The 14,435-nt window shown below is 39.3% G+C and overlaps 1 protein-coding gene across 1 annotated transcript in view; it reads left to right on the plus strand.

Annotated features, from left to right (window-relative positions):
• Positions 1 to 14,435, plus strand: part of trpc7b (transient receptor potential cation channel, subfamily C, member 7b) — an 81,688-nt gene that overhangs the window by 56,410 nt on the left and 10,843 nt on the right. Inside the window, exons 8-10 of the mRNA XM_058407470.1 lie at positions 6,263 to 6,458; positions 10,231 to 10,452; positions 13,318 to 13,398. Of these exons, the coding sequence (XP_058263453.1) occupies positions 6,263 to 6,458; positions 10,231 to 10,452; positions 13,318 to 13,398 (499 nt within the window). The remainder of the gene's footprint in view (positions 1 to 6,262; positions 6,459 to 10,230; positions 10,453 to 13,317; positions 13,399 to 14,435) is intronic.

A 14,435-nucleotide genomic window follows, 5' to 3' on the forward strand; every position in this document is an offset into this window, starting at 1 on the left:
TTTTTAAATGGTTTGCTAGGCGGACAGCGTAACAATCAGATAACAGCAAGTTAGTACTACAACACAGCAGGTTTCAGAAAATAATTTAGCCTTACATTTAATGATGCGGAATGTTCATAAGACAGGTTAGTTCCTGTTATCACTTACATTACAGCAGCAATAGGAAATTCATTTCGTCACCAGCCGTTCTTTGTTCTCTCTTCCTTGAAGTTAATATGAAATAAAATGCTACTGAGTACAAAGGTCTCAATCCCGAAGACCTTCCCATGATGGAAAACTGTTACAAAGCCCTTTCAAAGCAAAGCACTTCCTCTATAAATATTACATAAATGTCTACTTACACAAAGCTTCACAATATCACTAGATGTTTTTCTTTGTTAAATAACCACACTTTTTTATTTTAGGTGAAGCTTGTGATAAGGGCATCAGGAAAGTCAAAAGGTTATAAGAGAAAACAATTAAAAAAAAAAGAAGCAAAATAATTAAAGACCACTTCCTGAAGAAGTGGCACAAATTAGGATTATAAACTGAAATAAAAGAACATGTGGTCAGTCAGATTAAAAAATATATCTTTACGTTTCACAACGAAACATGTTACAATAGAAACATAAACGTAGCAAAATTGAATTAAATAGAGCGAGTGTAGTTTTAACAGAAAACAACTAAATGGAGGGATGTTGGCACTGAAGTATAACTACAGTATTACAAATTACACCCATCAGGCATAACATTATGAACATGTGAAGTGAAAAAGAATGATTATCTCCTCATCATGGCACCTGTTAGTGGGTGGGATATATTAGGCAGCAAGTGAACATTTTGTCCTCAAAGTTGATGTGTTAGAAGCAGGAAAAATGGGCAAGTGTAAGGATTTAGGCGAGTTTGATGAAAGGCCAAACTATGATGTCTAGACGACTGGATCAGAGCATCTCCAAAACTGCAGCTCTTGTGGGGTGTTCCCGGTCTGCAGTGGTCAGTATCTATCAAAAGTGTTTCAAGGAAGGAACAGTGGTGAACCGGTGACAGGGTCATGGCCGGCCAAGGCTCATTGATGCACGTGGGGAGCGAAGGCTGAGCCATGTGATCCGATCCAACAGACGAGCTACTGTTGCTCAAACTGCTGAAGGAGTTAATGCTGTTTCTGATAGAAAGGTGTCAGAATACACAGTGCATGACGGGTCAGGGCTGTTTAGCAGCAAAAGGGGGACCAACACAATATTAGGCCGGTGGTCATAATGCTATGCCTGGTCAGTGTATGTATATAGTGCAGTTATTTATCAGCTCAGGTGCAAGCTCAATGATTTTGTTCAAGGCTTTGAAAATATATGATCAAATCATGTTGGATGATCAGAAACTAATTGTGTTAATGTTGCTTAATTCAGTCATGTGGAACACATTTGAATTTTTTAGTGTCCCAAGGACTTACACTGAAGACTACTTCCATACATTATAATCTACTCCTTTACTGATTATATGGTTTTGTTATGGATAAATAACAACATGTATTTTTATAAGAATCCCTTCCTTATCAGTGGTAGATCATGTTTTGGGCCTTGGGGAAAACAAAATCTAAAAAGTAAATAATTATGTTGAATATATCATCTTCATTAGCTTCTAACTACTCTGGGTTGATTTGGTGCACTGATTAGTATTATACATCATAGATTTCTACACTGAATAATTCTCCCTTATGGATCTTTTTATATTTTCTTCATTGTTAAAAGAACACAATTCTTTTATTATTCATTTACATTATATAATTTTTTTATTCTTTTTTTCCAGCTAGTGTTTAACGTTCAACCATTTAAGCTCACTACCAGTTTGACCAATGATCAGGATTTTACCTCAGCATTCAGACAGATGACCACTGGCAGGAGATTCTGAAGCAGTTCAGTAGCTTCTTTTTATTGTATGACAGCAAGCATTCAGAGAGTTAATGCTATGTCTTTGAGTCTATGAAATATATTTCAAACTAATTGCTTAGTTTTACCGGTTTTGTCAGATGACTGCTATGACAAACTGTCAGATAGCTGGGTACATACATTCACACACACACACACACACACACACACACACTATCCGCAGTCCTTCTGTTGTAAGACATGAGAAGAAGATCTATTTGCAGTCACATTACATTAGCAAATGAGACTGTCAGCTGTTTGGCTTACTGTCTACGGAGCTTTGTACAGAAATAATTGGAATGTGGGATGGATGGATGGATGGATGGATGGATGGATGGATGGATAGATGGATAGATAGATAGATAGATAGATAGATAGATAGATAGATAGATAGATAGATAGATAGATAGATAGATAGATAGATAGATAGATAGATAGATAGATAGATAGATGGGTGGGTGGGTGGATGGAAAAATAAATAGATTAACAGGTAAATAGACTAATGGACAGTTAGGCAGACAGACAGACATACAGATTGATGGATAAATAGATGGATGAACAGACTGATGGACAGAGACAATATTAGAGATATTTGAAGAATAAATACTGTATGAATCTAGCACTATGTATGATGAAGCAAATAGAATTTAATCTTGATATGAGGGGGCTCCTCTTATTATCATGGTTACTGCTCTGCTGGAAAACTAATCTTTGTTTAATATTTATACATATTTCAACATATCAGAGAGAGAGAGAGAGAGAGAGAGAGAGAAACAAGCAGACATACAGATAGATGGAGACTATTTTTTAATATCACATTTATATAGTACAGTACAGACCAAATCTAAAGTATTCAGTTAGATTATGCTGATGACTTCTGATTCACATTTCATATCCTGTCCTCAGGGGCCCTATATATATATATATATATATATATATATATATATATATATATATATATATATAAATGTTGAATGAAAGTTAATTTCTTTTGGTTCTTACAGTTAGCATTTTTTCTGTTCAGACAGAAGAAGGAGGAAAGCTAGAGTGAGTAGGAAAGTGCACACAATGCATGCTCACTGAGATCTTATTGAACAACATGTCTGTCCCCTAATGCAGGTCCCCTTTTTAATAATCCAATAATGGAAATTTAATACATGCTATCTGAACAATAAAGACTCAAAAAGAAATATTACACCCCATAACCAAGTACTAACAGCTTTAGAAAGACATTCCTAAACGTGATTATCGAACATTATTACAGATAAAGTGTAACTAAAGCCAGGTTTACACAGTGTGATTTCAGCAGTCTTTTAGCATTATTACTTGGCACACTACATGAGATCGTCCCAATAAAATGATTTTTTCTGAATTTTATAGCAGGCAAAGAGCAATAACATGTTCTCAAGTTCCGATTATACGATTAATCTCTAACCGTAGATCTGCAATTAAGGTTCTAAAGTCATCAGTCAGCATGATATGGCTGGTACAGAAAGCAGGGCTGCGTAAACAGAAACAATAAAACAGGCAGTTGGAGGCAATAAGGATATTTCTTTTTGTCTTTTAGCTCAGTACTACTATAGTTGTAGTTGTAATGGACGTTTCAGTGTAGTCCGGTGCATTTTTCCTCTTTTAGATAAGTGTTATAGCAGCACATTGTGGGATTTTAATCAAACACTAGCAGGACATTATGTTTGCTTTGCTTGCAGTGGCACTAACACATTAAAAAGAGCTTTTCACACATGAAATAGTTAACCCTGGGTGATTGTAAACCGTGGGTAAACACAATCCTGGGGTACTTTGTTTCATAATTTACCCAGGGTTAACAATTTATTGTAGCTATAATCTGATGTCTCACACTGTATGTTCCTAAACCCTGGATTAACCTTCTTATTGCATATTTGTGTATATTAGCATGTATTCTTATAATAATAATAATAATAATAATAATAAGTAATATTAGCATTGTTATCTTTCACAGCTTTGTCGTTTAGCTGACCAGCTGTTTGTTGATATCCAACTTCGGCTAACTTTTCTGTCATGTTTTTTCCCCTTGCCATGGAGCTCACTTCTGTGATGTTCAGTGCTCCCTGCTACAGAGCTACTTTTGTTAAGTGTTGATACATCCTGCTTTTCACATGAGACGAGGCATGCACTCTCCAATTCCTGTTAAGCATCTAGCCGTAACATTCTAACACTGCATCATTTCACACCGTACAGGTTTGACACTGCATTGTGGGGTTAACACTGCGAAAGCACCGCTAATATTGCTTCAGAGCAGGGTGTAGTGATCCTCTACCTGGGGTTAAAAGCAGGTTTTAGAACAAGGGGTTAAGCACAGTGCGAAAAGCCACAGCATGAAGTCTGCACAGCATGAAGCCGGCTTAATTTTCCAGAGTATTGAAATCTGTCGTATTATTCCATATTTACACCTCTCAGTGCTTCTTTGAATGGTCATGGATTCTAGCTTTCTGAGTGGCTTCTACTTGGAACTGAAAGGGAATCCCTCTGTTTTAGACAAAGAACTAAGAACCTTTCATGGTCATGGGAAATCTCCAAAGAGTACAAGAAGTTTCCTTTAATTGTCAAGTGTTGGTTAGATTTAGGTGTAGTGTTAGTTTAAATTAGTCACATTATTAATTGTCAGTGGAAGGTTCTCATAAGAATAGTAAGGCGACTATGTGTGTGTGTGTGTGTGTGTGTGTGTGTGTGTGTGATTCTTATTAGGATGAAATATAGAAATGGCTACCAGAAGAGACATTTATAGGTTGCTGAAGGACAGTTTAAAGCAGAAAGCCATGCTATATATATATATATATATATATATATATATATATATATATATATATATATATATTGTGTGTGTGTGTGTGTGTGCGCACATGTGTATATACATGTGGTGTTTTGCTGTCTTGCTGTTTCTGGCCAGCGACATCAACAGACATCAGACAGACAGATCACTCTGCTGGGTGAAAGAGGAATGAGAAGAAGAACAGCATGAAGATGATAACAGATCCCTCCATGTCAAATGGAGAGACGGGGGAGAGACGAAGGCAGAGAAAGAGACATATTAATTGGATTCTTGTCATCGTGGTAGCTGCATCTATACCTATCCTACAGAAAGCTGAATCACCTACAGAAAGGAAATCCAGAGAGTGTGTGTGTGTGTGTGTGTGTGTACGTGTGTGTGTGTGTGTGTGTGTGTGTGTGTGGTGGACCTTCCATAAGGAAACACTAACACCAAAGCAAATTTGTACTGTAGCTGGTACTAAATGATCAGAGAGATCAGAATCCTATTTCCAAATTTGCATTTCAAGCTGAAGCTTATTTTTTTCCAGATGCACAGAAATCTTTCAATCCCATCTTGAGATCAGAGTTAAGTTTAACTACAGTTAACAGGATACGTTATCCCTAAGAAACAGTCAAACAAATTTCCAATGTAGATGTCGTTATTTATTGAACTAGCTGGAAGAGTCACACATGCTTGCTCTTCTTGTATACTGTAACTGCTATTACACAATTCAATCCAGAATACATTCTTATTTTTCCTTAACACAAAAGAAACACAGACACACTTGCATACCTCCAGATAACACTCTGCAGTATATTCAGACATTGTCATGTGTGTGGTAAGAGCTAGGAAAAGGGAAATAAGCTCATGCACAAGCAAAGGATTTTCCTGCACTTTGTGAGAGAGAGAGACAGACAGAGAAGTTTGCCTCATAATCAGTGTCCTCAAGACCGGATAAAGCTCCAGATCCACCAAACATTATAAAAGCAGTTACTGATCATGTATATACTGTTCATTTATTAGATTCTTAAAACATTATTCTCTGTTAGTTTCTTCCATTCGAATTTTCCCTTTTTTATGTTTCAAGTAGCTGGATGTGTACAGTAGGGGCTCGGTGAGACACTTGGTCTCTCTCTCTCTCTCTCTCCCTCTCTCTCTCACTTACACACACACACATACACATACTCTCATACACATTATGCAAGACTGAGTCATTTCAAAGCATGCCGGTGATGACTGATCCCATGCTCACACCACACTTGCCACTGTGTGACTTTTATTTTTATTATGACTGCTGCTATTGGTATTATGTATATTTCTGTTATTATAATTTATTGTTGTCTATTGTTACTGATTTATTGTCAAGCCACTAAAGCTACTTAAAATTGAATCGAAGGTGATTGTTGGTAAAATAGCAATGTGTAACACCTCACAGAGACATGCTCCAGGAGGTCTGACCCTTTCAAAAGAAAATAACCAGTTCTGCTTGTCCACATGGGGGAAAATAGAACAAAAGTAAGAAAATGGAAATTTATTCGCTCATAAATGACTTTTTATTTGTGTGTTTCAGGGTGGAGGAAAGCTTTAAGACGTTGTTCTGGTCCATTTTCGGCTTGTCCGAGGTGATCTCAGTGGTTCTGAAGTACGACCATAAGTTTATCGAGAACATTGGCTATGTGCTATACGGTGTATATAATGTGACCATGGTGGTGGTGCTGCTCAACATGCTCATAGCAATGATAAACAGCTCCTACCAGGAAATAGAGGTGAGAATTCACTTGGCAGATACTAATATCATTTTTAATATCGTATTTAAGGTTCTGTGTTCGTGCATTGAGCATATTGTTGACTGCATTGAGCGCAAGCCAATTTGCTTTGCATGGTCAGAAATGACCGCGTCTGAGCCGAACCGAGCGGAGCGACAATCTGGCATTTTAAACCCACACTGCTCTAAAACTGCACTAACATTACAGCATCCCAATTAGTGCAATGATATAACCAAATCAGTACACTGTTGGCATGAAAACAACATTTTATATACACTGATCAGCCATAACATTATGACCACCTGCCTAATATTGTGTTGGTCCCCCTTTTGCTGCCAAAACAACCCTGACCTGTCGACTCCACTAGATCCCTGAAGGTGTGCTGTGGTATCTGGCACCAAAATGTTAGCAGCAGATCCCTTAAGTCCTCTATGTTGCGAGATGAGTCCTCCATGGATCGGACTTGTTTGTCCAGCACATCCTACAGATGCTCGATTGGATTGAGATCTGGGGAATTTGAAGGCCAAGTCAACACCTGAAACTTGTTGTTGTGTTCATCAAACCATTCCTGACCCGTTTTTGCGCATTATCCTGCTAAAAGAGGCAACATTGCCCGAAGCATGACACTGCCTCTGCCGGCTTGCCTTCTTCCTATAGTGCATCCTGGTACCATGTGTTCCCCAGGTAACCACTTTTGATAGATACTGACCACTGCAGACCGGGAACACCCCACAAGAGCTGCAGTTTTGGAGATGCTCTGATCCAGTCGTCTAGCCATCACAATTTGGCCCTTGTCAAACTCGCTCAAATCCTTACGTTTGTCCATTTTTCCTGCTTCTAACACATCAACTTTGAGGACAAAATGATCACTTGCTGCCTAATATATCCCACCCACTAACAGGTGTCATGATGAGGTGTTATTCACTTCACCTCTCACTGCTCATATTGGCCTGATTGGTGTATACATGCTGTCAGCCTACTTCCAAATATAGTAGAGTCAATTTACTAATCACAATTAATTTATTTTGCCTATAATTATTACTTGTACAAATTAAACACAACTCAGTTGAGGCTACAAATGAGAATCAGTCATTTGACTGATCATTTGCAATAAAGAAAAATGTGGCATAAAAAAAAAAATATCACACTAAAATAATTGTCATTGTCATCCTCGAGGCAAACATATGCATAAAAAACATCCCTCAGTTTATTTCCAGCACTAACAGTTTAATCCAGCGCACACCAGAAGCTTCGGCGGCAAGGACAATCTTGCTGAGATAACATAAAGAAGGAGGCTTAAGGAGGAAATATAATCAAAATGTGTAGATAAGATCTTTACTGTGAGTCCTGCGATGATTTCTTCATGATTAGGAGCAGTTAGGAGGTATATATCTACAGCATCCAGATGAGATTACCCACTGAAGCGAAAAGGAAGTCGGAGTGCGTCCATCTCACTCATTTTATATACACTCTCTAATGCTCTTTCAGTCGTATTAGCGCCATGCTCATAACAAAAAAAATAACATGAAAATAGCTCTGCACTGTGGGGAAATTTGAAGGAGATTTCCTTATCTTGTTCTTATATCCTTAAAGATAATTTTGTATAGCAATGTGAAGTATAAACTGAGGGACATTTATACAGAAAGATGAGGAGTTTCTGGTGAATCTGCAGTTATTAAACAGGAGAGTTCAATAGGTTTGGCTGAGAGGGGGAGTTGTGGTTGCTGGGGGATTGTGATAGTTCTCAACAGAGATTTATTCCTGTTATTAAAAATGAAGCATTTATTTTTATTAAGCAGTTTAGTAATTAAGAAATGTAAATTCGCCTACTCATAACGGATACACAAATGCTGGAGTTGACAAAACAGATTAAAATCAAACCTGGCTGTTGTTCTTCCTCCTGCCAGTAGCTCATATACTGTAGGAACACAGCTGCCATGCATCCGATGTGGCTCGACTGAGGTCTTGACAATTACATGATGCATCCGGTGTGAACTCAGGGTGGGCATAAGCTGTTTTTGGAGAGTACAAATCATTAGAGTATCCACATGAGATCTATAACTACAGGAGGTGAATCATACAGACAGAAAGCTCCAGATGAAGAAGCAGGAGGAAGACAGTATGAGTAAAGCCCCAGAACAAATTAGGCAGATCCTGAGAATGGTCTACATAATCAGACTTCGTTATGAAAATGTCCCTCTTAGATTTTAGGAATGGGAGATTGAAGAGTTGATTTGATTTGATAATCACTTAACCACATATCTTGATAATGTTCATTGTAGCATCATCATTTTTTCTATAATTATGCCACTGTTTGTCAGAATGCTGACTGCAGCTCAACTGCATGGCTGCATCCTCACCAAAATGCCTGAAAGTGCCAAAATCACTCTCATGTTTAAGTTGTAGTCATGAAAAAGGGGGCCTCTATTGTGACATACACCGATCAGGCATAACATGAGCAGTGAGAGGTGAAGTGAATAACCCTGATGATCTCCTCATCATGGTGCCTGTTAGTGGGTGGGATATATCAGGCAGCAAGTGAACATTTTGTCCTCAAAGTTGATGTGTTAGAAGCAGGAAAAATGGGCAAGTGTAAGGATTGATGGCTAGACGACTGGATCAGTGCATCTCCAAAACTGCAGCTCTTGTGTGGTGTTCCCGGTCTGCAGTGGTCAGTATCTATTAAAAGTGGTTCAAGGAAGGAACAGTGGTGAACCGGTGACAGGGTCACAGGCGGCCAAGCCTCATTGATGCACGTGGGGAGCGAAGGCTGGCCCGTGTGATCCGATCCAACAGACGAGCTACTGTTGATCAAATTGCTGAAGACATTAATGCTGGTTCTGATAGAAATGTGTCAGAATACACAGTGCATCGAAGTTTGTTGTGTGTGGGGCTGCATAGCCACAGACCAGTCAGGGTGCCTATGCTGACCCCTGTGCACCACCAAAAGCTCCACCAATGGACACATGAGCATCAGAACTGGACCACAGAGCAATGAAAGAAGGTGGCCTGGTCTGATGAATCACATTTTCTTTTACAAAACATGGATGGCCGGGTGTATGTGCGTCGCTTACCTAGGGAACACATGGATGCACTATGGGAAGAAGGCAAGCCAGCGGAGACAGTGTCATGCTTTGGGCAGTGTGCCTCTTTCAGCAGGATAATGCACTGTGCAACAAAAATGGTTCAGGAATGGTTTGATGAGCACAACAATGAGTTTTAAGTGTTGACTTGGCCTCCAAATTTCCCCAGATCTCAGTCCAATCGAGCATCTGTGGGATGTGCTAGACGAACAAGTCCGATCCAACTCGCAACTTACAGGACATAAAGGATCTGCTGCTAACATCTTGGTTCCAGAAGGTGTACCACAGCACACCTTCAGGGATCTAGTGGAGTCCATGCCTCGATGGGTCAGGGCTGTTTTGGCAGCAAATGGGGGGACCAACACAAGATTAGGCAGGTGGTCATAATGTTATGGCTGAGCAGTGTATGTTACCTCATAGTCATTAAATGTATTTAAATGTGTTATTAAAGGTACGAGCCACACAGCCAGAACAAATAGCCTCGGTTATTTAGAGAGAAAATATCAATAATTTATTGATGACTGATGTTGCATTAAATGTGTTTTTATTAGTCACAGCTTTACACACAGGATTAGTTATGGCTCACAGATGGTTGCTTTTACAGTGATTTCACTCATTTCTATCGCTGGTTTTCTTTCACCCCCTCCCCATCTCTCTCTCTCTCTCTCTCTCTCTCTCTCTCTCTGTAGGAGGATGCTGATGTTGAGTGGAAGTTTGCTCGTGCTAAGCTCTGGTTGTCTTATTTTGATGAAGGTCGCACACTGCCTGCTCCCTTTAACCTGGTGCCCAGTCCAAAGTCCTTCTACTATCTGGCTTTGCGCACCAAAACATGTCTCGTGCATCTCTGTAAGGCCAAAAGTCATCGTCATGACAACGAGCTGGAGATGGGCATGCTCAACTCAAGACCAAAGGTTTGAGAAATGAAAAATGTGCTATCTGTTCTTCATATAAATGACACAGGTGTCTTGTTGCAGTGTAGCTGCTGGAATGTTATGCAGTGTTACAGCTGGACTACAGAAGCACGTCGTTAAATGGAAACCCATACTCTAACAACACTATTTCTGTATCATTGCACTTTAAGATATGCGGATAGTTCCAGTTTATTTAGTATAAGGATACTGTGACAGTCAAATAGAAGATCTTATTTGAAAACCAGCAGTTCATACAAATAGAGGTTTCCTGTTATAACTGTTCATAAGCACTTATTTGCCCTAGGGTGCTGTTTACTGCAGTAAACCTGAACATATACAACTGCACAATGTATTTCCAGTATACTTACTGCCTGCCTGGTCAGTGGTGGTCTAAATACTAGGCTACTAGTTTCTTTATAGTTTGGAAAATAGATCCAACTATATTTGTTAGAAGATATGAAAATATCATGGGCACTAACGAACAAAAACAATAACTGTCACATACAATTCATACACAAGTGCTGACAGTTTGACTTCTGCATTTTTTTCACTGCTTTCCTTTGCTTTCAGGGGCATAATATTATGGGATATTAAAAAGAATTCCAATTTAATACAATTCAATTCAATTTATTTGTATAGCGCTTGTAACCATGGACATTGTGTCAAAGCAGCAATTTAGGCCACACCCATACAGATATGGGTATTTGGAGGGCTACAGGGATACAAACTGTGTCATTGTAGTTCACCCTTAATATACTGTATATTTATATAAGATATTCTGCATCATAGACACATACATCAATGTCAGCTGTAATATGTCTAAGTATTAGAGACACTTAACATGAAGTCAGACAGTTTAAAAGCGCTTAGGTTAAGCCAGTTGTCACAGCACCACACTTGTGAGTCACAACAGGAGACAGTTTACACACACATACACACAAATATGCATAAATACAGATTATGATAGGACCAAACATGTATGTGCACGCACACACACACACTTATACACACACCTGTGTAGTATTAGGCATCTGTTTGGAAGCTGGCTAAACGCTAAATGCATGGGTGCTGATTGCACTGGCTGCTTTACGCTTCTCTCTTCATCACGGCACAGATATGAAAATTAAATCAGCAGCTATTTCTTTCGCTTCTTGATTTTTCTGAGCCGGGACAATCCTAGTATCTCATCTCAAGGCTCATCATGGATTACTGAGTCAGAGCACTCATATCTCCTCGACGGACTTGCCCATCCATTTTACATATGCCCTAGACACTTTTCTTTCCTTCTTACATTATTTAATGCTGAGATATGTAAAAAAATAAAATAAAATAAATCATTTTCTAGCTGTTGATATCAGTGCTGTTCTCAGATCTGTAGATGTAGAATACTGTGTAAAATCTTAATGAAATATTGAACAGATTAGATTCTAAGCTTTTAGGGCTTTTTCAGTTTTCAGAGAAAGTATTTCATATGTCTTTCATTATTAGTATTTTTTTGTTTTTTTGTTTCATTAGACCTTCATTTCCGGGGCAGGCGTTATAATTTCAGTGCTGTGTTTTGCTTACAATTTTTAAGCAAAGAAAAGATTTCAAGTCGTGTCGAGTCAAGAAGCTTTATTGTCGTTTCAGCCACATATAGCTGATGCAGTACATAGTGAACGTTCCTCCAGGACCCTGGTGCTACATAGACAACATTTCATTTCATTGTCTGTACCGCTTATCTGGTCTTTTCTTGGGTCACAGCCTGTCTCAGGCATCATCGGGCATCCTGGCAGGATACACCCTGGACGGAATGCCAACCTATCGCAGGGCACACACTCATTCACTCACACAATCACACACTACGGCCAATTTAGAGACTCCAATCAGCCTAGTAGCATGTCTTTGGACTGTGGGAGGAAAGCGGAGCACCCGGAGGAAACCCTCCAAGCCTGGGGAGAACATGCAAACTCTACAAACACACAGTTAGTCAGGAGTGAGACTCGAACCCAGGGCGCTGGAGGTGTGAGGTGAACGTGCTAACATGGACAACATACAACATATAATTACAAAACAGAAACAACAACACAGAGCTAGGGACAGAAGTGTGTCCTAGCTACATAAAGTGCAAACAGTGCAAAGACTCGAGAAACTGTAAAAAAACAGGTGTCTAATGACAAATATGCTTGTAAACATATATATAGCACCTTGACAGTAGAAGTGTGCAAATAAATTGGCAGTAGCGGCGGTTGAATTAGTGCAAATAAGATGGAAACGTACATTTCTGTGTTGTTTTAGCAGATATGCTTAACAAAGGTTCATCATGGGTTCCTTGGATAGCTAAGCACAAGCGGTTCCACATGGAAACGTCTGTTGAGGAAGCATTATGTTGTAGGGTTCTGTGTACTGTAGAAGTCGAAAACTTTACCCCAGATTAGCGTGACGTTCAAAATCTGAGAATCACTGAATTGCAAAAAAAAAAAAGGTTTGTTGTTTTGTGGACACAAATTGATGGATGATAGAACTGGATTCAAGACTACTTCTGGGAATCTAGCTGGTGGTAGATCATTGCTGTTCTTTCTTTTGCTGTACTGGTCGGCAAAAATGCTCAACATGTTATCAGATTGCTCAGGGATCTCCTGCGGACAGCTCTCATTCCAAAAAACGGTTCATTTTGCTTCCAGGAAGCTGTAGCACATCTCTATGACCTTACTACCTGACAGCAAAATCTCCCTTACCTCAGCCTAAAGTGTCAGGTAGTTCTGAAAACAGCACAGACAGTAAAATGTAGACCTCTTGTTATGGTCTCAGGTGTGAAAGACTGTGGACGTGTTTGTTTATGATTAATGAATGAACAATTTGTTTCTTGCCTTGCTTACTCTTCAGCTGGATCGATACAGAGCTCCTTCAAGAATCAAAGAGGAAAACACAGTGAAGAAACCCATCAAAAACCCCACACGCTACCAGGTACAGAGGGACTGACAGCCAGACAGGGAAAGAGAGAGAGGGCCAGACAGAGAGAATATACAGAGAGGGAGAGATATACAGAGAAAAGGAAAGAGATGGAGAGACAGCCAAAGTCTGACAGAGAGAGAGAGAGAGAATGATGAAGAGACAGTCTGACAGAGAGAGAAAAGAAAAGGAGGGAGATGGGAGAAAAACACTGTCAGACAGAGAAAAACAGAGAGAAAAATGGGCAAGCAAGAAGTCGGGAGACGGAGAGACAAAGATTGACAGATAGAGAGCAAGACTGCCAAAGGACAGAAACGGAGAGAAAAATACAGAGAGACAGACAAACAGAGAAATTGGGGAGAGACAGACAAAGTGTGACATACACTAGGAAAAGAAAGAGAGAGAAAGAAAGAAAATGAGGGCACACACAAAGATATAAAGGATGCACCAGATATATGATATATAAAAACTTCCACAGTAAGATTTTTTTTGCCAGGAAGTGACATCATTACTTAAAGTAGTTTGTTCATAGAAAGTCCTCATTTGATGAAAACTAGTGATTAAAGTCCTGAGGCTGCAGTTGGACAGTAGTGATGCTGGTGAATGATTAGGCTCCGATACTTTATATATATTGTATGTTAAAGTATGGAAATGAGATTAAATATGAGTTAGTGGTTCAGTGTACACAGTGGATATAAGGAATAATACACAGCAGGAGGTGAGGTTATTCCATGCTGGAGATGGTATAATACACCCAGCATGAGGCAGAGTTACTGTTACAACTGCAAAGCTGATTATATTGAACAACAGCATGTCCTGGTGGGTTTCATTCCTCCTATAGCACAGCGACTATAGCATGAGTTATTACAGAGTATAAGAAGTTCTTTCAATGTTAAATCTTCTTTTCAGGTTCAGTAAGTTGTTCCTAGATAGAGGAATCACAATATTTACAGGGAGCTGCAGATCAGTAAACAGAAAAAGCAACATTACCTTGGACATTTGTGTGTGTGTGTGTGTGTGTGAGAGAGAGAGAGAGAGAGAGAGAGAGAGAG

This window comes from Hemibagrus wyckioides, linkage group LG14 (genome assembly GCF_019097595.1).
Source record: "Hemibagrus wyckioides isolate EC202008001 linkage group LG14, SWU_Hwy_1.0, whole genome shotgun sequence".
NCBI classification, from domain to species: domain Eukaryota; kingdom Metazoa; phylum Chordata; class Actinopteri; order Siluriformes; family Bagridae; genus Hemibagrus; species Hemibagrus wyckioides.